The sequence below is a fragment of the Phoca vitulina genome, unplaced genomic scaffold (assembly GCF_004348235.1).
Source record: "Phoca vitulina isolate PV1807 unplaced genomic scaffold, GSC_HSeal_1.0 scaffold28, whole genome shotgun sequence".
Lineage (NCBI taxonomy): Eukaryota > Metazoa > Chordata > Mammalia > Carnivora > Phocidae > Phoca > Phoca vitulina.
The window spans coordinates 16,138,267-16,163,711 of NW_022589731.1; the positions used below are offsets into that span (position 1 = coordinate 16,138,267).

Sequence of the window (25,445 nt, forward strand, 5' to 3'; positions counted from 1 at the left end):
AAAAAGAGATACAGGAACCACCAGCCCCTCCGTGGTGCTTGTGTCTGGACTTGACGTACTGCTGTGGCCCTGGTGAAACTGTGAACGAACCAGCCTGAGGACTGACCCATAAGCCGAAGACGGCGGAAAAGACGGAAAGATTTCGTATTGGTAGCACTGAATTAAGCAATTCTGGAACCATGCAACCCCCAGACTTACTGTTCTAAGATCTGAGTCAGTGGTTTGTCATTTGCAGCAAGAACCGTCTTGACACATGCATACATACCCATTTGTAAAATTCAGCCCGTAGAGGGCTGTACCATGTGTACTGTCCTGCAGCTGTTCTCACTTAATATTTCGTGGCTGTTTTTTCTCTCTTTCTCTACTGATGGACCCTCCGGATATAGTTTTTGCTGTTGTAAAAATTTTCCAGAAAGCAACGTTCATATATTTTGGGACACTGTGTGCTTTATAGAATACATTTCTAGAAGTAGAATGGCTAGATCAAACAGTATGCCTTTAAGCTTGATACCTAGCACTCTTGTTCCCAACAGTTTATACTCTCAGTATAAAAGATCACACCAGTTTATACTCTCAGCCACAATGGGAGTCAGTGCTCATTTCCCCATATATTCACCAATGCTGACTCTATTTAGGATTCAATTTTTGTCTCTGTATAGATGAAAACTGGTTTTCTGTTACAAATTTGTATTTCTTTGTTGTTTTTTTTAAAGGTTTTATTTAAATTTCAGTTAACATACGGTGTAATGTTTCAGGTGTACAAAATAGTGATTCAGTACTTCCATACAACACCCGGTGCTCATCACAACAAGTACACTCCTTAATCCCCATCACCTATTTCTCCCATCCTCCGCCCACCTCCCTTCCAGTAACCGTCAGTTTGTTCTCCATAGTTAAGAGTCTCTTTCTTGGTTTGTCTCTCTCTGATTATTAACAAAGTTGTAGCCTCATGTTTATTGGCTCTGTATATTTTCTCCTGTGAATTTCCTCTGTATCCTTTATTCTTTTTTTCTTACGAAATTTATAGCACTCTTATATATTATTGGTTTTATGTTACAGGTATATTCCCCCAGGTTGTTCTTTGTTTCTTTTTGTTTTGTTGTTTTACCTTTCCTTATTTGTATTGTCATCTGTTACAAGGTTTTAAATTTTCATATTGTCTCATTTGTCCATCTTTTTCTTTATGCCCTCTGGTTTTTATCTTATGTTTAGAAAGTCATGTCCCATCCTACAATTATGGAAACATCACCCCAAATATTCTTCTATTTTTTTTATAACTTAAAACATAGGTCATTAATGTATCTATAATTTGTGTATAATGAGATGTAGGGAGCTAAAGTAAGTTTTTCCCAACTATATAGACAGACAGTTATTCCAGTATCATTTTTTTTTTAAAGATTTTATTTATTTGACAGCACAAGTAGGCAGAGCGGTAGACAGAGGGAGAAGGAGAAGCAGGCTCCCCACTGAGCAGGGAGCCCGACGCGGGGCTTGATCCCAGCACCCTAGGATCATGACCTGAGCCGAAGGCAGACGCTTAACGACTGAGCCACCCAGGCGCCCCTCCAGTACCATTTTGAATATTCTGTACTTATCCCAGAATAATATTGTTACCATATTTTATATTCCTCAATGTACATGGGTCAGTCTCTTGGATGGCTGTCCTGTTCTGTGTCCTCATTCATCTGTTTCTACACAAGTACTACCATCTTAACTGCTATAGACTTAAAGTATGTTTTGCTCTCCAATGGGCCAAGTACTCCTTTATTATTAGTTTTCAGAACTTTTTCTGCATGTTTATCCTTCCAGATGAACTTTAGAATTAACTTGTCACATCCATAGGAAGATCTGATCAAATTTCAATTGGGATTGTTGGGTATTTAAATTAATCTGGAGAGACTTGACATCTTTACAATATTGAATCTTGCTATCCGGCACCATAGTGTGTTTCCATTTACTCAGATTTTCTTTTTTGTATTTCAGCAAAGTTTTATAGTGTCCATATGTAGGTCTTGTATATTTCTTTAAAAATTATTCTAAATAATGTATTTGCTATGATAAAGGACCTGGCTTTTATTACATATTCTAATTGGTTATTGCAAATATATAATGCATAAAATAGCTATTAATGCTATTGATGTAAATGATTCTCATAAACCTAAATGTAACAAGTGAAAGTCTAATTTCATGGAAAAAAGCTGATGCTTGAGGAGATAAATTTCTAACTATGGCTATAAAATATGTCTAAAACAGTATACCACATAAAATGATTAAAAACCACATTGAGTTTTTAACATCTGATTAAACTGAATTTGTTTTTCCTTACTCTCACAGGTTATTATTAACTTGGTGGACCAGGCAGGCAGGGAGAAAATTATTGGCGATGCTTACCTGAAGCAAGTGTTGCTCTTCAACAGCTCACACCTCACTTATGTCTCATTTGACTTCCATGAGCACTGGTAAGAGGGCTTCCTGACGGGAGTTCTGATCCGTTCCGGTGTTTGTGATACATGCTACCCTGCACCCTTAACTTCTTTTCTTCCTATCAGGAAGAAACATTTCTGCTTCTCCTGGTTACTTAGTTTTGATTTTCAGATGACCTTTATTTTGGCTAAAAATTTAGTTATTCCTGAAATATTTAGTCTTTCTTTCCCAAAACAACATGGAGATGGAGAGTTCCATTTTTCCTTTTATCACTCAAAGAACTCCTGGAGCTTTTCGTTTCTGCTTGGGTCCAAGCCTGGCAAACGTAATTGAGTCCCTTTACTTAAACATCATTCTGTTGTCTCATTTTTATGCTGTATTAGTAATACTTCTTTCCCTATGGATCAACTTCACTAGAGTTTGCTCTGGAAAAACAATAATCGGTGAATCATTTTGATGGTAACTTTAACCTGTGTGTATTCTGAAAGCCAGGTTCTTTTGTCATAATCCTGGCTCTGATGTGGGTTCATCTACTCATGTATTGAAAATTTGGTGGGGAAAGAAGCTTCTGATACCTGTGATATGTTTCAATGTGTTCTTAAATATATTTTCTTTCATAATGCAGATTAATTATAAGCATTTATATAGTTGCCTAAATAATTTATAGTAGTGTTAACCTCATGTACTTAAAGCAGTAATTTTCTTTAATTTTTCCAAGCTACTTTAAATATTGTATCTTAAGCTAAAAAAAAAACTGTTATTAAAGATTTTTTTTTTTCTTTTGGCATGTATTTTAGCCGAGGAATGAAGTTTGAGAATGTTCAAACTCTAACAGATGCCATTTATGACATTATTCTTGACATGAAGTGGTGTTGGTAGGTATTACATAAGAAGTCAATTTGATATAAACTCTTGGTCTGTGAAATCATATGTATTTGGTACTACTAAGTATTAAAATAATAGCAAGCTGAAAAACCATTTTTGTTTTTCTTGTTTTGCTTCCCAATTCCTGTTCTCCTTTTCAAGAGAGTGTCCGTCATCAGGCAGCGTTAGCTTTGAACAGGGAAAAAGTGTTAGGTGGTCAGGCAAGATGGAGTGACATGCTCTATGACTCTTCTTTAATTCCATCTAATGTTCCATGGTTTACATTTCCTGTTTCCTTCTTCTCTCCCATCATCCCTAACATGGCTTCAGGGTACTTGGTCTCAGTTTGCAGGCATTTCAGAATTATCAGAGAATTATCAGGGAAGGAAGATGATTCTCAGACTGCAGGAGGGAGATATAGGAAGAAGAAATTGGCTTAAAGAATAGGAGAGAACATCGAATTAGACTTTAAGACCAGAGGTGGCCAGAGAAATTAGACACGCAAGGTGTGCTGCAGGACTCCTCACTGAGTGGTGAAGTGACTTTGTTCAAGCTAGATGCATTTAGGTGCATTTCTCCTTGCAGTCAAAAGGGAGGGATAGGATGGTGTTTTAAAGTGCCTTCTGGCTTCAGTGTATAGAAGAGCATAATCTGGGGTTGTGTCAGCTCTACTCAGTAGTCGTGAGACTTGAGGCAAGTTTTGTTTTGTTTTTCTTCAAAATGGGGATAATGACGTCTTTCTTATCAAGTTACTGTGTAAATTAACAGTGTCTACAAAGTACTCATTAGTGCCTGTCACGTAGTATTCCAGACAGATGGATAACCAGTGCTACTGGTGTTATTGCTATACTCTGAAGAATTGTGGTTTTGGAAAACCTTATTAAAGTATTTCATATTGTAAAATAATCCCAATCTCTTTTTGAAAAGGGTCGATCAAGCCGGGGTGATATGTAAACAAGAAGGGATATTTCGTGTCAATTGCATGGACTGCCTGGATCGCACCAATGTGGTCCAAGCCGCCATCGCCCGAGTGGTCATGGAACAGCAGGTAATTGGGGGGTTCACTGCATTGTAAGTATTCATTTTTAATTTTTTTCCACATGTAAACAAGTAAGATCGTTGTTCTGTAGAACATTTACAGCATACAGACAGATGTCCTTGTTGCATTAAAACCCGGAAAGTACAACCTTCACTAGAAATAAGTTGAATTAAGTGGCATTTTCTTAAGTACTCATTTCAAAAATGTGAGGCCCAACATTTCAGCGTCGATCAGGTGGCAGTGTGTGGCCATACACCTTTTTTCTCTCAGCTCCAAATCCTGCCTTGTGTATTTGGGGCTGGGAGTCTGCCGCGCCTTCTGCTCAGGCGGCTGGCGCCGTCCCAGGCTCTGCCAGTAGGGGGTGCCAGAGGAAGACCACGAGGCCGGAGGAGCAGGAAGGGACAAGCTGCTTCACCTCTGTTGTAGCCGTCTTGGCGCCTTCTCGGCAGCTGTTGGCTCCTTGGGCACCACAGAACCAGCCTTTATCCTGCACACCCCAGTTGGTGGCGGCTCCTTCCTCCAGTCCTAACATCTGTTACTCAGTGTCCCCCTTTAGATCTTCAACCCCACAACACCTGAGTAATGAATTCTCCAGGTGGACCTTCTTAGCACCGTGTCCGGGCTTTTTTGATAGAACCTGGGGACTGTTTTTTTGAGGTGGTGAGTCTCTTCCTTCGCATGTTGCACTCAAGCAGCCAGGTTTTGAGTCAGCCCTGGCTCTACCACATATTAGGGGTTGACCCCATGCAAAAGCTCCACCTCTCTAAACTTATGTCTCTGCATCCTTAAAATGGACATAATAAGAGTATTGATTGCAGCGGGTTGTTACGAGGAGTAAATGAGATAATTTGTATAAGAAAAGCTCTTAGAACCCTAGCCTCAGCGCAGAGTTCACACTTACCGGACGCTTACTGCTCTTCTCCTGCTAATATTGTTGTTGTTTCAGGAGGCTTTTTTGATAGTCTCATTTCATAGGCAAATTTAAAACAAAGACAAAATATAATAGCCTACACATTAAAAATTACACCAAGACAGTATAAATATTTCATTCTACTTAATCATGTGTAGCAACTGATAAAACTCTCTCTCAATTGTGCTTTATTTTGGAGAAGTCCAGAAACACCATTTCTTTTATTTAAGGGTCCGAAATTGTACATGAACATGCTTCCGTTTTCTGCAGTGTATATTTTATGCTATGGTTTCCTGCCTAATATGTAGCTAATCCACCAGTGTGTTAATTTTAGCTGAAAAAATTAGGTGTGATGCCCCCGGAACAGCCCCTACCAGTGAAGTGCAATCGGATCTATCAGATAATGTGGGCCAACAACGGGGACTCCATTAGCAGACAGTATGCTGGGACAGCTGCTTTGAAGGCAAGTACCAACAGCCAGCTTTTGTGGATCATTCTGTGGGACACAGGATGCGGTTTTAAACCAACTTCATTTTTGAGAGAAAGATGTGGGGGCTATAGATGGTAGTCTATGTATTTAACTCCTTTCTGGAACGTTTGGCTCAGGCAGCGGTCACATATTCAGATTCTCCTGGGGCCAGGTAATGTGACCACCCATTAGCTTAAAGGGGAAGATGGGGGCAGACCTAAGGAAGAGCGTATCTTGTCTCAGGAGGGGGCCGTTCTACTGCTGCCGTATGGGGACGGAGGCCCAGTGTGGCTAGATCTTCCAGCTTTTCAAGGGCGTTTAGAAATCTGGAATTTCATGTGGAATAGTTGGTTTTTAAAATGTTACACAGATAAAACATGTCTGTTGCTAGAATTCGGTCCCTAGTATGATAATTTGCCTCCGCTGAATTTGAATCCCAACCCTGCCCCTTACTAGCTCTGCAACCTTGAGCAAGTCACTTAACCTCTCTGTGTCTGTGTCTTCATTTGTAAAACAGGATAATACTAGACACACTTCAAGACTGTCATGAGATTATATGAGTTAATGCATGTGGGGGCTTAGACCATTCCCAGGCACACAGTAAATGCTGAAGAAATGTTTTATTATCTTTTTGTGGTTGTTACGAATAAGTCTTTTGAAGATCCTACAGAGCTTGGATCTTCACAGAATTTAAATATAAACTGTAGTTACTGGTCACCAAATACTCCTTCTGTGGGCAGTAAGAAATGGTGGAATTAGTTTAAATTAGTTTTATGTTAATATTCCTTCAAGGTTAATAGTTCATTTCAGGATATTTCTTATAAAAAATTGTATCAAGGTCTCAACCAGCATCAAATAGTCCATCTTTTAGTTGAGTGATAAATATCAAAAAGCTTTTTATTAATTAAGGAAATTGGACTTTAGAAGTCCTTGTACAAGTTACTGGTTAAAGAGAAATACTTCTATGCAGCCAACATCAGAACACCTAAATATATAAAGCAACTACTAACAGAATTAAAAGGAGGAATAAATAGCAGTACGATAATAGTAGGGGACTTTTTTTTTTTTTTTAAGATTTTATTTATTTATTTGAGAGAGACAGAGCATGAGCTGAGAGAGGGAGAAGCAGACTCCCTGCTGAGGGGGGAGCCTGTTTCAGGACTCGATCCCAGGACCCTGAGATAATGACCTGAGCCGAAGGCAGATGCTTAACTGAGCCACCCAGGCGCCCTAGTAGGGAACTTTAATAACCCGTTCTCCACAATGGATCATCCAGGCAGAAAATCAGTAAGGAAATAGTGAATTTGAACAGGACTATAGACCAACTGGACCCAGCAGACATATATAGGACATTTCACCTAGGAACAGCAGAATGAATACACATCTTCAGAAGCACACGTGGAACATTTTCCAGGACAGATCATAGGTTAGGCCACAAAACAAGTCTCAACAAGGTTCAAAGAGATAGAAATTGTATCAGGTATCTTTTCTGACCACAGTGGTATGAATATAGAAATCGATAACAGGAAAATTAGAAAATTTATAAATATGTGGAAATTAACATACTCCTGAACAATCAATGGGTCAAAGAAGAAATCAAAAAGGGTTAAATAAAAAAAATGAAAAAAAAAGCTTGAAACAAATGAAAATGGAAACAACATACCAAAACTTATGGGATGCGGCAAAAGCAGTTCTAAAGGGAAAGTTTATAGCTATAAATGCCTACATAAAGAAAAAAGAGGGGCGCCTGGGTGGCTCAGTGGTTAAGCTTCTGCCTTCGGCTCAGGTCATCGTCCCAGGGTCCTGGGATCGAGCCCCGCATCAGGCTCCCTGCTCCACGGGAAGCCTGCTTCTCCCTCTCCCACTCCCCCTGCTGTGTTCTCTCTCTTGCTGTGTCTCTGTCTCTCCCTGTCAAATAAATAAATAAATCTTTAAAAAAAAAAAGATCTCAAACAGCCTAACTTTACATCTCAAGGGACTAGAAAAAGAAGAAAGTAAGCCCAAAGTTAGCAGAAGGAAGAAAATAATAAAGATTAGAACAGAAATATTTGAAAGAGAGAGTAGGAAAAACAATAGAAAAGATCAAGAGTTGGTTTTCTGAAGAGATAAACAAAATCCACAGACCTTTAGCTAGACTAATCAAAAAGAAAAAGGACTCAAAATTACAAATGAAAGTGACATTACAACTGATATCATAGAAATACATAGAATCACAGGTGGCTACTCTGAACAATCATATGCCAACAAATTGGACAATTTAGAAGAAAGAGATACATACAACCTACCAAGACTGACTTACGAAGAAATAGAAAATCTGAGCAGACCAATGAGTAAGGAGATTTGATGAATCAGTATAAGCAAAACCTCCCAAGAAAGAAAAGCCCAGGACCAAATGGTTTCACTGGTGAATTCTACCAAATATTTAAAGAAGAATTAATGCCATTCCTTCTCACATTCTTCCAAAAAATGCTGTATGATCTCACTTATATGTAGAATCTAAAAAAATCAAACTCAGAAACAAGAGGTTGGTGCTTACCAGGGGATGGGGGAAATGGAGAGATGATCAAAGGGCACAAACCTCCAGCTAAGTCAGTGCCCTCTAGGGACTTGCTCTGACACCTCTGTTGTGAAAAGCAAGAGAAACAAAACAAAACAATTTAAATCTTCATTGGATCATTCTACAGTGATTGTAATGGGCAGCAAGGTACAGAAATCTCTGTTCTTTCTCTGTACACACACATCCACGTACACTGGTTAAATCCCATTGTAATAAACTCTAGGGAACTGTCCACACTTTCCCTCATCAGAAATTTGTGATTTTTGAGTATCATACCAGTTTGAGGCTTGAAAATCTTGTTATTTGTTATATAGGAAATTTTGACCTGTAAATTATAGAAATTCTACAGATTACCAGGAGTGGATTTACTCTGAAGCACCATCCAACTGTGAAGACTTGATGCCACGGACAGCGTTCTAATGATTTGATGTGCTTGGGTCACAGCCAAATACTAGTAGATATTTTAACTTAACTACATTATTTAGAAATTATAAAAGCCTATAGAATTTTGGTCTTGTATTGAAAGCCCACATTGACCTTGGGAACATTCTTGTGTTTGAATCAATTGTCAAAATGACTTTTTCCTTGACAGGGTGACTTTACAAGGACAGGAGAAAGGAAGTTAGCAGGAGTTATGAAAGATGGTGTTAACTCGGCAAATAGGTATTACCTGAATCGATTTAAGGATGCTTATAGGCAAGCTGTTATAGGTAAGGAACCTAAATGCCTTTCTTTCTTTAAAATTTGTTATGCCTCTGTGATGAGTGTTTTACAGAAACCAACTTCATTGACATAGTTCATGTTTTATAATATACTTGTGTTTCTATATTCAGCATCTTACCCAAGAAATCAAATTCACATTTTTACAAGACTCGAATTTGACGAATTTTTTAGGGTGAAGCAACAAGAGCAACAGCTCATTCCCATACGTATTTGTCAGCTTGCTGTTCTTGCCACAGAAGGCAGAGTTGAGGTTCCTGGAGTATGGAATGAGGTAGCCTAAAACCTCATCAACTGAAAACCCCACATTCTATTTGTTTTTCCATTACTCAAGGCTGAGAGATGTAATGAGATGTCTTTCTTTCCCCCATATGACATTTATCGTACTTTCTTGCTGTAGGCAACACACCATCCTTTCCGATAAGAATGAATGAACAGGGCGCCTGGGTGGCTCAGTTGGTTAAGCGACTGCCTTCGGCTCAGGTCACGATCCTGGAGTCCCTGGATCGAGTCCCGCATCGGGCTCTCTGCTCGGCAGGGAGTCTGCTTCTCCCTCTGACCCTCCCCCCTCTCATGTGCTCTCTCTCTCTCTGTCTCTCATTCTGTCTGTCTCAAATAAATAAATAAAATCTTAAAAAAAAAAAAAAAAAGAATGAATAAACATAATATCAGGGTATCAGATTTAGGGATTATCCTAACCAGTTCTTATCATTATTTGGAAGAGGAAATGGAGGGTTGCTTGACTAGTGGAATTCATACGTTGGCATATTTTGTAAATTGAATTTGCATGAAAGTATTACCTCATAGGATTAAAGTAAATGCAGAGCATACTGGATTAGAACCAAAGTAACAGCTTGTCCTGTGGTCTCTGAGAATATTTTTTAAATCCTATTTTTAATCTGATTATTTGTCATACATGAAATAGTAGGGCCTCGACACAGGCCAGTTAGGAATTTGTGATGTCTGGTGTAAAGAAGTTTGGTTTTTGCCACAGGTAGGGTGTGTGTTGACTGGAAAACTGGATTTCAGCAGTTTAATCAAGGAAAAATAAGATACCTTTCCTCCCTTGATGGATCTAGCAGCTCAGTTATGTCACTGCAGACCCAGGCTCTGTCCCTCTCTCACTCTGACCATCCATAGCATCAGCTTCACCTGAATCTCGAAGCTGGATTTCTTCAAAGGTGAGAGAGAGGCCAGTAGCAGTCTGGGCTCACTGCTTCCCTGTGTAAGGCCAGTGGTCGGCACCTCTGTCCCAGAAGCTGACAGTCTCGCTGTCCTGCCCGTCTGTGGGGAATGGATTACAGTGCTTCCTGAAGCTTGAGCTACAGGCCACACCATGAAGAAGTTAGCTTGTCTGTTCAGATCCTATGCCCGTTTTATTTTATTTTTAAATATTTATTTTCCAGAGAGAGAGAGAGTACAAGCAGGGGGGAGGGGCAGAGGGAGAAGCAGGTTCCCCACTGAGCAAGGAGCCTTATACGGGACTCGATCCCAAGACCCTGATATCATGACCCGAGCTGAAGGCAGACGCTTAACTGACTGAGCCACCCAGGCCTCCCTCTATGCCCATTTGAAAATCGGCTTGTCTTTTTGTTACTGAGTTGTAGGAATTCTTTATATATTCTGAATACAGAATATCAGATGATTTGTAAATACTCACCCATTCTGTGGATTTTCTTTTCACATTCATGATCTTGCCCTTTGAGACACAAAAGTTCTTAATTGTGGTGATGGCCACTTTGTCGATTTTTTGTTTTTGTTGCTTGTGATTTTAGTGTCCTATCTAAAACAAAAAAGCCTAATCCACGATCACCAAGATTCATGCCTGTGTTTTCTTATGAGTTCTGTTGTTTTAGGTCTTACATTCTCTTTTGTTTTTTAAAAATGTATTAGCAAATTAAGATGATGATAGATATTAACACTTTCTACTCTAGATTTGATGCAAGGCATTCCAGTGACAGAAGATCTTTATTCCATATTTACCAAGGAGAAAGAACATGAAGCTTTGCATAAGGAGAATCAGAGAGGCCACCAGGAACTGATTAACCAGCTGTTACAAAGTTATATGAAGTTACTGCTGCCTGATGATGAGAAGTTCCATGGGGGCTGGGCCCTCATTGACTGTGACCCCAGGTGAGTTGGAGTGATGTCCTGGTAACTAATGGCACTTAAATTTCTGATGCTGTTGTCCTAGTTAGTACTAGTGGTCGTCCATAAAGCTGTGGGCATGCATGCGTGATGCATGGCAGTTTTCAAATACAGGGCTGGTCACTAAGGCAAGCTGACTGAGGCCCTCACCTTGGGTGCAAAATTAAAGGGGCATTAAAACAACTCAGTAATGAAGAGAAATATTTTAAAGGAATATTTGATTTTTTAAAAACCCAAATTGTAGAACTACAGTTCACAGCTGGGCCTCACCCGCCTCCCAGATCTAGGTTTATTGTTCTGAAGCACATAACAGTGCAGCAAAAAGTGCGGTGATGCTAGCTAGTTACTTTGGTTGGTTGTAAAGTATCCTGGCCTTTCACAAAATAAATAGGCCAACTAATACTCAGCATATTTGAAACAAAAATCAGTTTCAAGTCATTCTTCAAAGTGAACGGCAGGATCTAAATTTATTCACCAGATTGAATGTTTGCTTCTAGGCTGAAATCTAACATTATAATCTTCAGTATTATGAATCAGAAACATTGCAGAAAGTTTTAGACCAAGCTCTGAGGATAAATGGCTCTATTTAGATTTTATTGTATATTACATTTCATGTGATTTTAATAAAAGGGGCATAAAACAAGCTTGAAAGAACAACTGAATGCAAGGTAATATATATATATATATATATATATATATATATATATATATATAAATAAAAAAACAATATTGGCTTTAGGTTCATTGGGAAACCTTCCATGACTTTAATTTCATGGATTATTTCACTTTGATAATCAATACTTTATGTATGGATGCAATTTTCAGACTCTTAAAATAAGAGATGAGGTCTTCCTCACATACAAATTAGCAGAAAAATTCTATGCTCCTATGAGCCATTTGGTAAAAATTTTTTATTTATGTACCTTAATTTTTTTTAATAGCAGTTCAACTTAATGCAGCACCCCAAAAAAGGTAGTACTTTTAATTCCCATTCAGAAATAACTGCAGGTTATTTTGCTTGCGTTTTAACTTTGCACTTGAGATTTTTAAAGGTGTCGTGATGGTCAGTATCATCTTCCTTAGATCAAGTATTTTTATTCCTACTTTGGAGATAATTGAAATAGGGAAAGACCAGAAGGTTTATTTCTAAAGCTGACTCCCATTTTGTAAGGTCACCTTGCACCTGACTTGATTTCTGATCCTGTAATTCTCCTGTAAAGTTGGTATCCTGGATGAGGAGTTTCAAACTATGTAAAGTGTGTTTAGCTGTGCTATTTAAAGCTTGCTACAAAATTGGGATAAGCACTCTTGTTAGAGTCTCTTGTTAGAAGTCTCTTGCATTTAAGAACAACATGTATAAAAACACTCAGATGTCTTTCTGGAAACTGGGCTCACTGGCATAACCAAAATTGCTGTATTGTACCGGTGCTGTATGAACTGAACCCTCTCAGGGCTGAAACCAGACGGTCTCCTTTCCTAGGATCAGGTCTTTAAGAAAACTTGTTGGGTGGTGAGATTCCCAAATCCATAATAACGTCCCAGATGCCAAATGCCTACTCCAATTTTCTCTTTTCTTCATTCACATGATGAAATACTTCTCTTTTGTTCTGATTTTGTTTGACTCCCACCCCTTTCTAGTGCCTAGCAATCGAACTCCTCATTTTTCTTTAAGCCTGCACTGTACGATTTGACTTTGGATAACTGGGAGCCAGTGATTGTGTTCTGCTCATCTTCTTTGGTAAAGCTCCTCGTGAAGCATAACTTACACGGATAACACATGCTAGACAGCAAGTGTCACTGCATCCTTCCCTTTGGTGGCCTCATCTGGGTTATACAGGTGAGGAGCACTGTCCAAAAAAAAAAAAAAAAGCAGAGCCCTCTCTTCTTCAAGATGAGCTTTTGCATTCCAGCACATTATCACATTTTTAGCAAGTGGCGCTACCGCCAAAGATTACCGATGGCTATTTCCAAACAGTCTCACATTTCATGATGGATGATGAAACCTTTCTGGGCCTTTAAGTTCATTTAATTCTGCACTTCTCCCTTGTCTATAGGTCTCAACCTGGCCCAGGACTTACGTGCCTGATGATCATAGTCAGGGGAGTCAGTGACCTCTATGTATTCCTAATTCCAAAATGCTTCATGCTCCCAGCTCTGCCCCTGTGGGTCTCTGCCCAAGCTTTCTGCGGACTCTGCCTTGTAGTTCCATTTGTATTTTCTGGTCTACTTCTTCATGCCTTTGTTTTAGGATAGCTCTTTGCTCGAATTCTTCAGCTGTGGGCCTCTGGCTAAGTCTCCTAATTTCCAATTTGTTCCTGGATTCCCTGCCTCTCTTCTTCACATGTCACCACTGCAAGATGTTATGTCTTCTCATTCTTTCTTAGATGGTCTACTGCTAAGTTTTATTGTGAGAGCGTCCCTTTGCCTGTGTTACGTGCCAAAGCACATTCACCACCGCTGTCCTCCTCCTCCTCTTCCTCATGGTTGGTGGTGGCCAAAAGAGGCCCATCACAGTCAAGAGTCATGCACCTAATGGTACCTTTTGTCCTTTGTCCTATGGGGCACAGAGATTCTGAAGATTGTCCCTTCGGCTTAGATCTCATTGGCTGACGTGCTGTCTTCCCTCTCTTGTTGGTGCTAACACATCAGTGCCTGATGGAGAATGGTTCTGTGTGTTGTCTCTTCAGTACAGACACTAACTTGGGTCTAAGGAGGAACGGGCAAGGAGCTTCATTGCTAAACAGGACAATGGGAGTGTCTGAGGAAGTGATGTATTGATTCTCAAGAGGAGGACAAGGTGTGTGTGGGGGGGAACAGACTTGTGGCATTTGCCTGTGGTCTGCTCCTGGGTGACAGGGACAGACTACTTGGGTCTGAGACTCTGCACTCTGGTCTCAGAAGGATCTCCTCTAAGGCTGACCATACCAGAAGTGGTTGCATCTGCCAGTAGCTGAGCTCTTAGCACTTGCTAGTTTTTTTCTTGCCTCTTGTGTTTCCCACTATTACTGTTTTACTAGAAACTACTGCCTTTGAAGCTGTGAGACAAGCTGATGTGGATGGAGTAGATAGTGAAGCTGATGCTTTGGAGTCGGTGACTTTGAAGGTCATGTTTTGGCTTGTTGGCTTGCAAAACAGGCTGGATAGGGACCTGCCTATCAAGAGTCTTGGTATCTTCGTGGTAATAGGAGACACTTCGCCACCCTGTGGCTGGCCGCAGTCTTGGCCCCTTTGGGAGGCACGGGCGATCTGGAGCCTTAGATTTGGGCTCTAGAGGAGCTGGAGCAGGAATCAGCATTGTTTCAGAACAGTCTTGTCTTCTCTTCTGCCTTTTATTCCAGAGGAGATGCTTTTTCAGATACAGAATTAGTACCATCTTCAGATTCAGTACATTTTCCTCTCAGGTGGATTATTCTCTCATGGGTATCATGTGTCCATTGGAATTTCTTTAAGAACCCTCCTAGTTAGCTCCTCTCTACTTTGTCTTGTGGTTGCCATCCTTTATAATACTGCTAAAATTTCTTTAAATTCGCCACTGGTATTTTTCTTCATTTGCAAAGCTTGAAGATCTTCTGGATGGTGGACAGTTTGCCCCTGAAGGGAGATGTTTGGAAACTGGTTCTTTGGCTAGCTGAGTTGCTGCAGAACCTTTGTACAGTCTACCAGCTGAGCCAGAGCAGTGGACCCAGAGCAGGCAGACCTTGATGGAGGACAGGGAGAGGCAGCTCTGGGAATGACTGCGCCAGCTCAGCCAGCCAGCCAGCCAGCCAGCCGTGGGGCTTGGGGTCTTCACCAGTTGGTACCTGTCTGCCTCAGCCATTCACTCCCGGGTTCTGTGTATGTTTTTAAAAACACCTTTATTAAGATATAATTCATATGCCATATGATCCATCCATTTAAAGCATACAATTCAATAGCTTTTAGTATATTCACATTTTCATTATTCCAGAAGAAAGCCCTGTACCCACTAGCGATCACCCCCTATTCTCCTGTCCCTCTGCCCAGACAGCCACTAATCTACTTTCTGTCTCTATAGATGTCTCTGTTCTGGACATTTCATATAAATGGGATCATGTAACATGTGACCTTTTGTGACTGGCTTCGTTCGCTCAGCATCATTTTTCCACGGTTCACACATGCTGTGGCATGTATCGGAACGTCATTCCTTCTTACAGCTGAATGGTATTCCGTCCTGTGGAGATAGCACATTTTGTTTGTTTTCTTCCATGGATGGGCATTTAGGTTGTTTCCAGCTTCTGGCTATTGTAAATAGTAATACTCTGAACAGTCACATACAAGTTTTGGTTTGAACACCAGTTTTTATTTGGGGGTACATACCTAGGAGTGGGAATTGCTGGGTCATGTGTAATTCTGTGCTTTTGAGAAACCATCAAGCTATTTTACACAGTGACTGCACCATTTGACATTCTCACCGGCCGTGTATGAGGGTTCCAATTTTTCCACCTCCTAATACTTGCTTTCCTTTTTTTTTTTTTTAAATTGTACTCCTCAGGGGTGTGAAGTGGTATCTCACTGTGGTTTTGATTTGCATTTCCCTATTGACAAAGGATGTGAAGGATTTTTTCTTGTGCCTGTTGGCCATTTGTTTATCTTCCTTAGAAAATGTTGAAATCCTTTGCCCATTTTAAAAACTGGGCTCTTTTTGTTGTCAGGTTGAGCTACGTGTTTTGATAAACTTTTACAGGGGTTAAGGTTGTAGAGGTGCAGGGTCGGATCCTATCTTTATCTAAAACGCTGGTGTTTTGTTCCTCATATTTTGGAATTAATTTTGATTTTTTAAAATACTGCACTAAAAATTATCATGATTGCTTGGTGTTTTTGACGTCCCCTTAAATTTTGCGCCAGAGACTTGCTGCACTGCAGTCCCAGCCGCTTAACTCTCCGGCACAAAACCAGTTCCGGCCGCAGTTGACAAACACATAGCCCTGCCGCACAGGAACGGCCCCCTCCTTGCGCCTCCTCTCCCCCCACTCCCGCACCGCCCCTGCACCGCCCCCGAACCGCCCGCGGGCCTCCCCCGCTCCACCGCCGCCGCCTCTTGGGTTGCAGCCCCGAGCTGTTTGGACCGCCCGCGGCCAGCCCCCGGCACAAAGGCCTGCCGGTCCCGGTCGCCCCCCCCAACCCCAGCCCTGCGCCCCGTTGCCGCCAAAGCGCTGGGCCCTGAATGACGGGTGCCTGGGGGCGCGCCGCGGGTGGCAAGAGGAGCCTAAAAAGAGGAAGGACGCCAGGCGTCCTGCCCAGGTGCCCTGCGGGACCACCACCAGCACACTCTTTATTTTGCCCAGCTCTACTGAATCCGCTTCTTCTACCCCGAGTAGATGACCCCTTCACCCGTTTCAGTGGAGCAGCCACGCTGTTGGGCATGTGAGCGCAGGGGACAGACGCTCGCGGTGCCGCGGCCGCCCGCGTCCTTTCGAGCGGCGGTGACGGCCCCTCCCCGCCGTGGCGTCCGGCGAGGGTCCGGCGGGGGTCTGGCGGGGGTCCGGCGGCGGTCCCGGGCACTGCGGGCACCTCGGCGCCCCGCCCCTCCGTGGGCCAGGCGCCGCGCGCGGGCGGGCTGGCGGGGGCGGGCGCGCATGCGCGCTGGGTGCGTGCCGCGGCAGCGGGGGCGGCCGGAAGCGAGCTGTGCCTCCTGGGCGGGGCTTGGCGCTGCAGTTGCCGCAGTTGCCGCAGTCTCCGCAGTCGCTGCAGGCGCGAGGTTGGGTGCAGGCGGCAGTGACTGAGCTTCGACTTCTCGACGGACGGACCGACTGACTGACGGACGGACACCATGCCGCGCTCCCACAGGCCTCCGCCGACCGCCCAGCGGCCCACCAACGCCACCGGCAACGCCACCGGCAACGCTGCCGAGCCCAAGCCCGAAGGCGGCAGCCTGGCCACGACTTTCAAGATTTTTCTCCTCTTTGCAGGACTGATGGTTAAAGTTCCTGTGGGCTTGTATTTTTCCTGCAAATTGCTGCTTTTCCAAAGTCTCCTGTTGATGTCTCCTGACGACAGTGGCTTTTACGCGACCATTGTCGCGGTGGTGGGGCTGCATGTGGTGCTGGCGGTGTTTGTGTTCATCGTGTGGAAGGAGGGCATGCCTGACTGGCAGGAGAACAAGAACGAGTAGAGCAGCTCGGAGGCTGCGAACGCGGGGGGCGGGGGAGTTCGGGGGGGCCTTAATTTTCTCGTCCGTGTTGACAGTCGTGTCTGTTGTGCGCTTCGGGGGAGGGTGGGGGGAGGGACTCCATTTACTGCAGCGGAGACTCCAGTAGAACCGCGGGGGGGGGGGGGGGGTTCCTGACCGCCTGTTACGTGCCCAGTGCTTTCTGTTAGAGACATAGTGTTTGTGACTGAGGATCCTGTGGGACTGATGTAAATAGTGCCGCCCGGGTCGGAACTGCTCTGCGGCCGCGCCGACGCGTACGAGGACTTTCTCGCCCGCGGTATGTGCGCTGACGTCACCGCGGTGGCTCGGCGGCAGCGCCCGCGGCCGGCGCGCGAGTGAGTACGGCGGCGGGGGCTCCGCGGCCGGGTCAGCTAGGGCGCACATCTGGGGTCCGGCTGTGGGGTCGTGGGTCCTGGTATCTCAGTCGCCGTATTTTTCGGTATTATTTTAGGTGAAAATCGAGGCGTATTTGTTATGTTAGATTAAGACCGTCCGAGGTACGTGCGCTGCGACAAGGTGCTGCGGCTGTAAATTACTGCGGGTTCAGACTCTGGTGCGCTTTCCGCCGCAGCACGCACTAAACCATGACCTCATTCTGACGCAGTCGGAGGACGTGACTTCCATCGACAAATGATTTTCTTCCCTCCTGTTTTCCATTTGTTTTTCAGTAGCATTTGGTAGATCTTGGCAAATAGGTACGAAATTCTAAGGGAGCAATACCCACTCGTAGAGTGGAATTTTGAGACCAATATTAGAACATAGATTAATTTCCACCTTTTGATTGGAAATTCATATTGTTTATATTAGATGAATATTAGAAGCTTCAAGTTCACATTTTGCCTGCTTTATCTGTTGGTTATTTGTAGATTTTATACGTGGGCCATTTTTTTTATTAGTAATCACTATTTTGCTGTAGGTTTAATGGATTCATCAACACTCACCTAGTTTCTAACCCTTAGTTTGATATTTGATTTGTGAGTGGAGGGAAAATACAGCAAAACGGACTTAGACTAAGGAAGTGTTTACTCGTTCTTTAAAAGCCAAATAAATCTGGAGTAAGAAACATACAAAGTGGTTTGGGCTTGGTCCCATTTTTGCACCTAAATGTTCTTTGTAATTTTTTTCCCCCAAAAGATGCATGCATTCTACACGTGTGTAAAAATATACTTAATGTGAAGTTAGGTCTTGTGAGATAATCTAGACATTTTCTCCATTCTGAGCCTGAGGGTTTTCCTTTCTTCCCAATCCCCTCCCCCTTTCCTGAGTCCTCCCACCTCCTTGACCACCACTCTGAGAAGGGACCTCTCCTCAGCTACCGTCCTTTCCTGACACCTACCCCCCTCCTCAAACTGGGTTCCTTTTTCCCCGATAGATTGTATACATCTGACTTTAAAAGTAGGACTCACTGATTGATTCCCACCCCAACCAATCTTTTATCTTAAGTGGTTCTGCTATAGAAAGAATTTTGGTGAGAACGCAGATGAAAATGAAAATGTTTTATTCCCTGTGTCATGTCTGTTTAGCCTCATTGATGCTACTCACAGAGATGTGGATGTGCTGTTACTGCTTTCTAACTCTGCCTACTACGTGGCCTAGTAAGTGGCTTATTGATTTAAAGCTTTTAATTGTTCTTTAATGAATCTGGTTATGCTATATGGAACTTCACTGAACTTTACATACTGTTACATCACTGTTCCTCTTACCAGTTTGAAAATGTGATTTTAGAGTTGTAATCAGTGTTTATATAATATTCTTTTAGCATTTAGTTTATTTCCTATATATTTTCCATGTTTTGATGTACTCCATATCCTTTGTTAATGAGTATACATTTTTTATTACTATCCAGTACACATTTCCCCATTGTTTAGCACTGATACTTCCATTTTATTTCTATTAGCAATGATACACTTGTCTTTGTGCAGATAATTTTGTGCACATGCATGCACACACATGCTTCTCTTTGGTTACAAGAGTATGATGAATTCTAATAATTGTGTGGTTTATTGCCAGATCTCCAGAAAGACTACTAATTAACAATGCCACTAGCACAAATACAAGTACTTTCTCATTTGCCTTACCAAAATCAATTTTTTTCTCTAAGTAAATACTTTCTTTTTGGCCTTGTATGAACAGTCATTTTTTTAAGTCACTGGCCCAAGTGCCCATTGGCATTGATCATATGGATTTTTTTATTCTTGATTTTGGACAGCAGGTTTATCTGCTGTGTTATTCACAAACACATACCTTCAGTATATGTATGTGTGTGTTTGCCTTCCTTTTAGGTTAAGTTTTAGGTTTGTTGATTTTATTTTGTAAAAGTTTTTATAAAACAAATTATATTTTGTAATTGATTTTAGTGTAAAATCTATAAGCTGATTCTCCTTTAGCTACTGAATTACATATATGTTAATCTCATTTCATCTAGTTTTTAAAATGTTTAACTCTATCCCAGAGTGTATTGAGCCCTGGAAGATTTTAACTGCATAGAAGTTGCTACTATTATATCTCAGCTGACAAGCCAAATATGCTTTTGATTTTAATCCTATTTTTTTACTTCCTTTCCCTTTATCCAGTTATGATGATGAAGTTGATAAAGTAAACCAGTATCAACGACTAAGTCTAGAAGACCTGGAAAAAATAGAAATAGGTAAATTTTAACATGCTAACCAAGTCCTAGAAAGCAAATACTGTTCTCCCAAGAGTGGGCCACATTGAGCAAGCATTACAACTTAATAGAACCAGAAAAGGATACTGATATTGCAAGTGGTCTATTTCTTAGGACTCTATTCTTTAGAGATTAGTGGTGGATGATAGAGTCTAATAACTATTTCTTTTATTACTTACCTTGTGAAGATTTAACCAAGGATCAAGAAAGTTTAAATATTTGAGACTAAAGAAGAGTTTTTTAGTCTCATCAAACCAAATCATCTTATTGTCATGATTGTATTTTGTGTACTCTCATTTAGAATAAGAAAAATGTGCTAAGTACCTAACCAATGAATAAGTGTTAGTATTTCGAAGATACAGAAAAAAGTAAATTTTATGTGAAAGATTTAACCATATTCGTTTGGGTTTTAGGTCCTGAACCCACTCTCTTTGGTAAGCCGAAGTTCTCCTGCATGCGATTGCACTACAGATATAAAGAAGCAAGTGGCTATTTCCACACACTGAGAGCTGTAATGCGCAATCCAGAAGAGGACGGGAAAGGTAATGAAGAGAGGACAGTATTCAGTGGTAACTTTTGTGGGGACAGTACATACCATTACAAATGGAACATAGCTTTGTAATCTTAAAATAGCTACTCTGTGTCCAGAAAGCAGGGAACTTATTTGAACTGATCTAGCTTGGGGCAAGGGTGTCTGTAATGGGAAATATCTCAGTGTGTTTGGTCATAGGGGTCCTAGGGCTTTTTACCACCACATATGCTTCTCATGGACAGTAGTCAGGGAACATTGCTGTCTTGTTCACGGCTGTGGCCTTGGCATCTAACACAGGACTAACACAGGACAAATGAGAATAAACTTTTAATTCCAATTGATTTGGCTCATTTGCCCTTTTTAACTCTTCTGTTAAAATTTGTTTCAGAACATTTTGAATTAGTGGGGAGAGTAATAACAAGAAGCAGTTTTCTGTAAATTGTAGCAAATAAACTTGTATTTAAATTTAAAATCACAAATTTCATTTAGGGTTCTGAATTACAAGTGCTATTTTAGTATGTTTTTGGAGAAACTGGCAAGCAGTTGTATTTGGGTTTCAGATACCCTTCAGTGCATTGCAGAGATGCTGCAGATAACCAAGCAAGCCATGGGATTAGATGTACCTATAATTGAGAAAAAACTTGAGAGGTAAGTATACTACTTTGATTTTCTCAAGAATAAAGACCTCATTATCCAAAGTCTTATTTCTTTAAAAGTATCTGCAAAATGGGGAGAAATCAAATTATTGGTAATATATTGGTATTTAGACTGGGAAATGTCAAATTTCTGTGGCCATAATTTAAACAACTTTAAAACATACTGGCTGTCATTTTCTCTATAAGTGCCAGTGGGTTCTGAATTTGGGGAAGGAATGTCTATAAAGAGATTATTTCACATTAAAATTTGGATTTCCCATCTGATTATGTTTCATGGCCCACATTCGACTAGAGAAGAGCCATTTGGTCATCTAGAGAAAAACTGTTCAGTCTTGTGTTAGTAGAGAGAATTGTTTCAGTAGCTCTTTAACATTCCTAATTTTTACGAAATATGCTCATGACCAGAAAGTCAAATATCCGTACTGAAACATGTGGCAAATAGCAGTCACTTTTTCTTATACTTAACAGCTGTCATGAGGGAATGCCAAATGAGAAAACCCTTTATTACATATCCCGTATCTTTTAAAATAATTGTAGGTAATCCACAGGAAACATAAACATTCTGCCCCCCTCCCACCTGAATTCAGCCAAGTTGGAATGGGTGCAGACAGCTTTAGTTAAGATGCTGTACATTCCCATCTATAGTCTGTGTTGGCTTGGCTGGTGTTTAGGTTGTCCATGTAGTAGACCTGCCCTAAATGGTAGCCACTTGCCCCGAAAGTGACTGTAGTAGTCTCCTCCTCCCCCATCCACGTTTCAGTTAGCTGTGGTCAGCCCTGGTCTGGGAGCAGGTGATCCTCCTCTTGACGCTCAGTCACTTCATCTCACCGTGCAGGCATTTTATCATCTCACATCCTCACCAGAAGGGTGAGTACAGTACAATAAGATTTTTAGAGAGAGGACGTTCATATAAATTTTATTTACAGTATTATAAATTATTAATCTCTTACACTCTGCCTAGTTATAAATTAAACTTTGTCACAGATTATATATGTATAGGGAAAAACATAGTACATACAGGGTTTGATCCTATCCGTGGCTTCAGCTAGCCATTGGGGGTTTTGGAATATATCCCCCACAGGTAAGGGGGGAAACTACTGTTGTCTGAATTTTGGGTGTGGTGTTTTTAATTCTTAGAATACACAAAAATGCAGGTTGAGGCAACCATTGGGAGGCTTATCTCCCTTCCTCTGCTGCTTCCCCCTCCTCTGAATGCCAAAGAGAATCCAGTTGAAGGAAACATGCAATAATAATGATCAAATCTAAAGACACAGTTTTGATCCAGAAGAACTCAACATGATTAATCCAACTACTGTGAGGATCTTGACAGAGTAGGATTACGATTTACAGATGTAGCATTTCCACAGGCTGGCTCTTCAGTGCACGGGCTGCTTGAGGACAGGACACGCAGGAAACTGCTTACCGGACTGGGGGGTTAAAGTCGCACAGCCAGGGCACCCTTCCCACTCAGTGCCCCGGGACAGCTTGTCAATGTTTTAAAAGGCTTCTGCTGCCCGATTGTAAACTACTACTCACTGATTGCTTCAAAGACTTAGTAACAAAAAGAGTAAGATACCTCATTAATCATCTTTTAGTAGTGATTATATGTTGAGCTATTTTGTATATACTGGATTAAATAAAATCAAAATTTCTATTTTTAATATGGCTAGAAAAATTTAAAACTACATCTAGCTTACATTTCTATTGTACAGTACTGTTCTAGCATCAACTCCAAGGGATTATCTGATTTTACCAATTAGCAGTGCACGGTTTCAGAAATTGGGCCCAATTTAAGTAACAGCTTTCACTTAACAGTAACTGGAAATGGTATATTGGATTTCAGAGGGAGTTAACTGTTTTCTCTTCTAATTTGTAGGAAGAGCAGTAAACCTCATGAAGACATCCTTGGCATCAGATCTCAAAACCAAGGCTCTTTGGCACAGGGAAAGAATTTTTTAATGAGCAAATTTTCATCTCTAAATCAAAAAGTGAAACAGACCAAATCTAATGTAAATATTGGCAATCTCCGAAAGCTAGGAAACTTTGCCAAACCTGAAGTGAAAGTTAACTTTCTAAAACCAAACTTAAGAGTGAATCTTTGGAAGTCAGATAGTAGTCTTGAAACTATGGAAACCACAGGTGCAATGGATAACAAAGTCCAGGCAGAGTCGGATGGGGAAATGTCTTCAGAGAATGACTCCTACCACTCTGATGAATTCCTTACAAATTCCAAGTCTGATGAAGACAAACAGCTAGCTAACTCTTTAGAGAACGTAGGGCCAAGAGACTATGTTCTTCCTAGTTGTGGTATTATCGCTTCAGCACCTCGGTTAGGCAGTCGGTCCCAGTCCATTAGCAGCACTGATATTAGCATTCATGCTCCTTCAGAGATTGTTGCTCATGGAAGTGGGTCTGGAAAAGGCCATGAGTCTCCTTTGAAGAAGAGTCCTTCTGCTGACAACATATACATACTGACTAGCTTTGCCAAGCCTGTGGATATTTACTGCCACAGATTTGTACAAGATGCACAAAACAAAACGACCCAGCTGTCAGAAACAGGGTCTGTTTGTCAGCAGGCTAGTGAGGAGGGAAATCAAATGGCCAATCAAGCTTCTAGTGAAGAAACACAATCGGAATCAACAGAACGGATACCTTCCCGGCCGTCTCAGTTAGATGTGTCTTTTTCTGCAACAGGTCCCCAGTATTTGTCAGTTGAACCAGTGCATCCAGTTGTATCTCAAAAGACCCCTGGCTCTGGACCCAGCACGCTTGAATTTGAGACAGGGCTTCATGGAACTCCTTCTCCTTCAGAGGGCGGTAGCAGCAGAGCAGTCTCTCCCTTTGCAAAGATTCGAAGTTCCATGGTCCAAGTTGCTAGTATCACTCAAGCTGGCTTCACCCAAGGGATCCATTTCGCAGTGGCAAAGGTTCAGAAGAGCCCTGCAGAACCTGAAGGGGTTAATGAAGTCCAGCAAAATGAACTTAAAAGTATGTTTACACAATGCCAGACACGAATAATTCAGATTTAGTTTTTAGCCACAAAGAATCCTATGGCTTTTATTTAATCCAAAAAGATTAGGCTATTTTAACCTGTATTGTCTTTGAAGCTAGGGATCACAAATTCTAATTATGTTTATTGGGAAAGGTTTTTAAAGGAGTCTGAAGCTGAGCAGATTTCCAGATTTGAGAGCCAGGACGACAGGAGTACGTCACCCTAGAAGGTGTGAACGTGAGTAGCTTATACACTACAGAGCAGTTGGTCTCTGAAAGTAATTTGGGGAGAATTACTTTGAGACAGTAATAACCTGAACCTTTTGTGGAGTCGGGTGGATAAGTGAAGTGTAGGAAGGAAACACATAAAGGATGAACATGGGGACACATGTAGGAGAATAGCATTTTTCATAATTTGTCTTCTGTTTGTCCATTCATTTCTGTGTAAATACATTTAGTTTTTAGTGACTTTAGAGTGTTACTAGTACGAAGAAGCATTTGAATATTAAAAACTTCTAGTTTAGCTTTGATGGCTTAACCATTCCCTATTAAGAGTTAATTGAGGGTTACTGGCATTACAGTCAAGAAAGGTATGCCCATTTGATCCTAATTTTCCCCATAGTCTGCTTAAAATACTCTGCCCCTTGTACACCCCAAAGTCTAGAATTAAGACTGGTCACTCATAAAACCTGAGACACTGGATGTGCATACCAGCACCTGTTAAATTATTTTGCTGTTTTCAGGAATGGAAGACTACATTTCCCGGATACTGGTAATTCTTGAAATGAGTGTTGAAGTTGTAATTTTTTGCGGGGGAACATTCCTTAACATCTTGTACAGACTGTAACTGAGTTGTTGAAAACTTAGTCTGAAGCACAGTTGTACTAAAACTGACATGACTATAATCCTGAACCATGGAACCATGGCCTCAGAAAAGCCCATACGAGAACGTTGCACATCTTATTCCAAACAAGTATTGGTTTGTCCGGTCTCTTTAGAGCCTTACTCTGTTGAAGTGATTCTCAGCTCAACATTATGTCTGTTGTAACTTTGATAAGTATTTCCACATTTGTTATTTATTAGTGGTATCTTTTTTTTGAAGTGTCAAATCTTGTGACTATTTAAAATAAAATACCATTGTAATTTAAAATGACAAATGTGTATGAGAATTAATATTTTAAAGATAATGTTGATTTCTAAATCAGATTAAAAAATTCGTAAGGTAAACTGTAACTGATCACTTGGGTCTCAGCCTTTCCAGTATTTTCCTCTTTTAAGTGATTATATGACTTTACAAATGA

The 25,445-nt window shown here is 41.3% G+C and overlaps 2 protein-coding genes and 1 pseudogene across 3 annotated transcripts in view; 2 read left to right on the plus strand and 1 right to left on the minus strand.

The window, feature by feature from the left end:
- INPP5F (inositol polyphosphate-5-phosphatase F) overlaps window positions 1–25,291 on the plus strand; it is an 82,954-nt gene extending 57,663 nt beyond the window's left edge. The window contains exons 10-20 of one of the 2 annotated variants that reach the window (XM_032423060.1): window positions 2,335–2,459; window positions 3,222–3,299; window positions 4,216–4,336; window positions 5,572–5,700; window positions 8,856–8,973; window positions 10,918–11,116; window positions 18,824–18,895; window positions 19,874–19,947; window positions 20,379–20,507; window positions 21,058–21,145; window positions 23,030–25,291. In XM_032423060.1, the coding sequence (XP_032278951.1) occupies window positions 2,335–2,459; window positions 3,222–3,299; window positions 4,216–4,336; window positions 5,572–5,700; window positions 8,856–8,973; window positions 10,918–11,116; window positions 18,824–18,895; window positions 19,874–19,947; window positions 20,379–20,507; window positions 21,058–21,145; window positions 23,030–24,182 (2,286 nt within the window). In that variant the 3' untranslated portion in view covers window positions 24,183–25,291. Of the gene's footprint in view, window positions 1–2,334; window positions 2,460–3,221; window positions 3,300–4,215; window positions 4,337–5,571; window positions 5,701–8,855; window positions 8,974–10,917; window positions 11,117–17,434; window positions 17,636–18,823; window positions 18,896–19,873; window positions 19,948–20,378; window positions 20,508–21,057; window positions 21,146–23,029 lie in introns of those variants that run through there. The other variant, XM_032423061.1, reaches the window with a different exon arrangement.
- On the minus strand, window positions 11,884–15,592 carry LOC116643952 (annotated as a pseudogene).
- On the plus strand, window positions 16,804–17,328 carry LOC116643953 (vacuolar ATPase assembly integral membrane protein vma21-like). Its single transcript, XM_032423063.1, has one exon. The coding sequence runs from the start codon at window positions 16,920–16,922 to the stop codon at window positions 17,259–17,261; it is 342 nt and encodes a 113-aa protein (XP_032278954.1). The 5' UTR covers window positions 16,804–16,919; the 3' UTR covers window positions 17,262–17,328.
- Window positions 25,292–25,445: the final 154 nt, after the last annotated feature.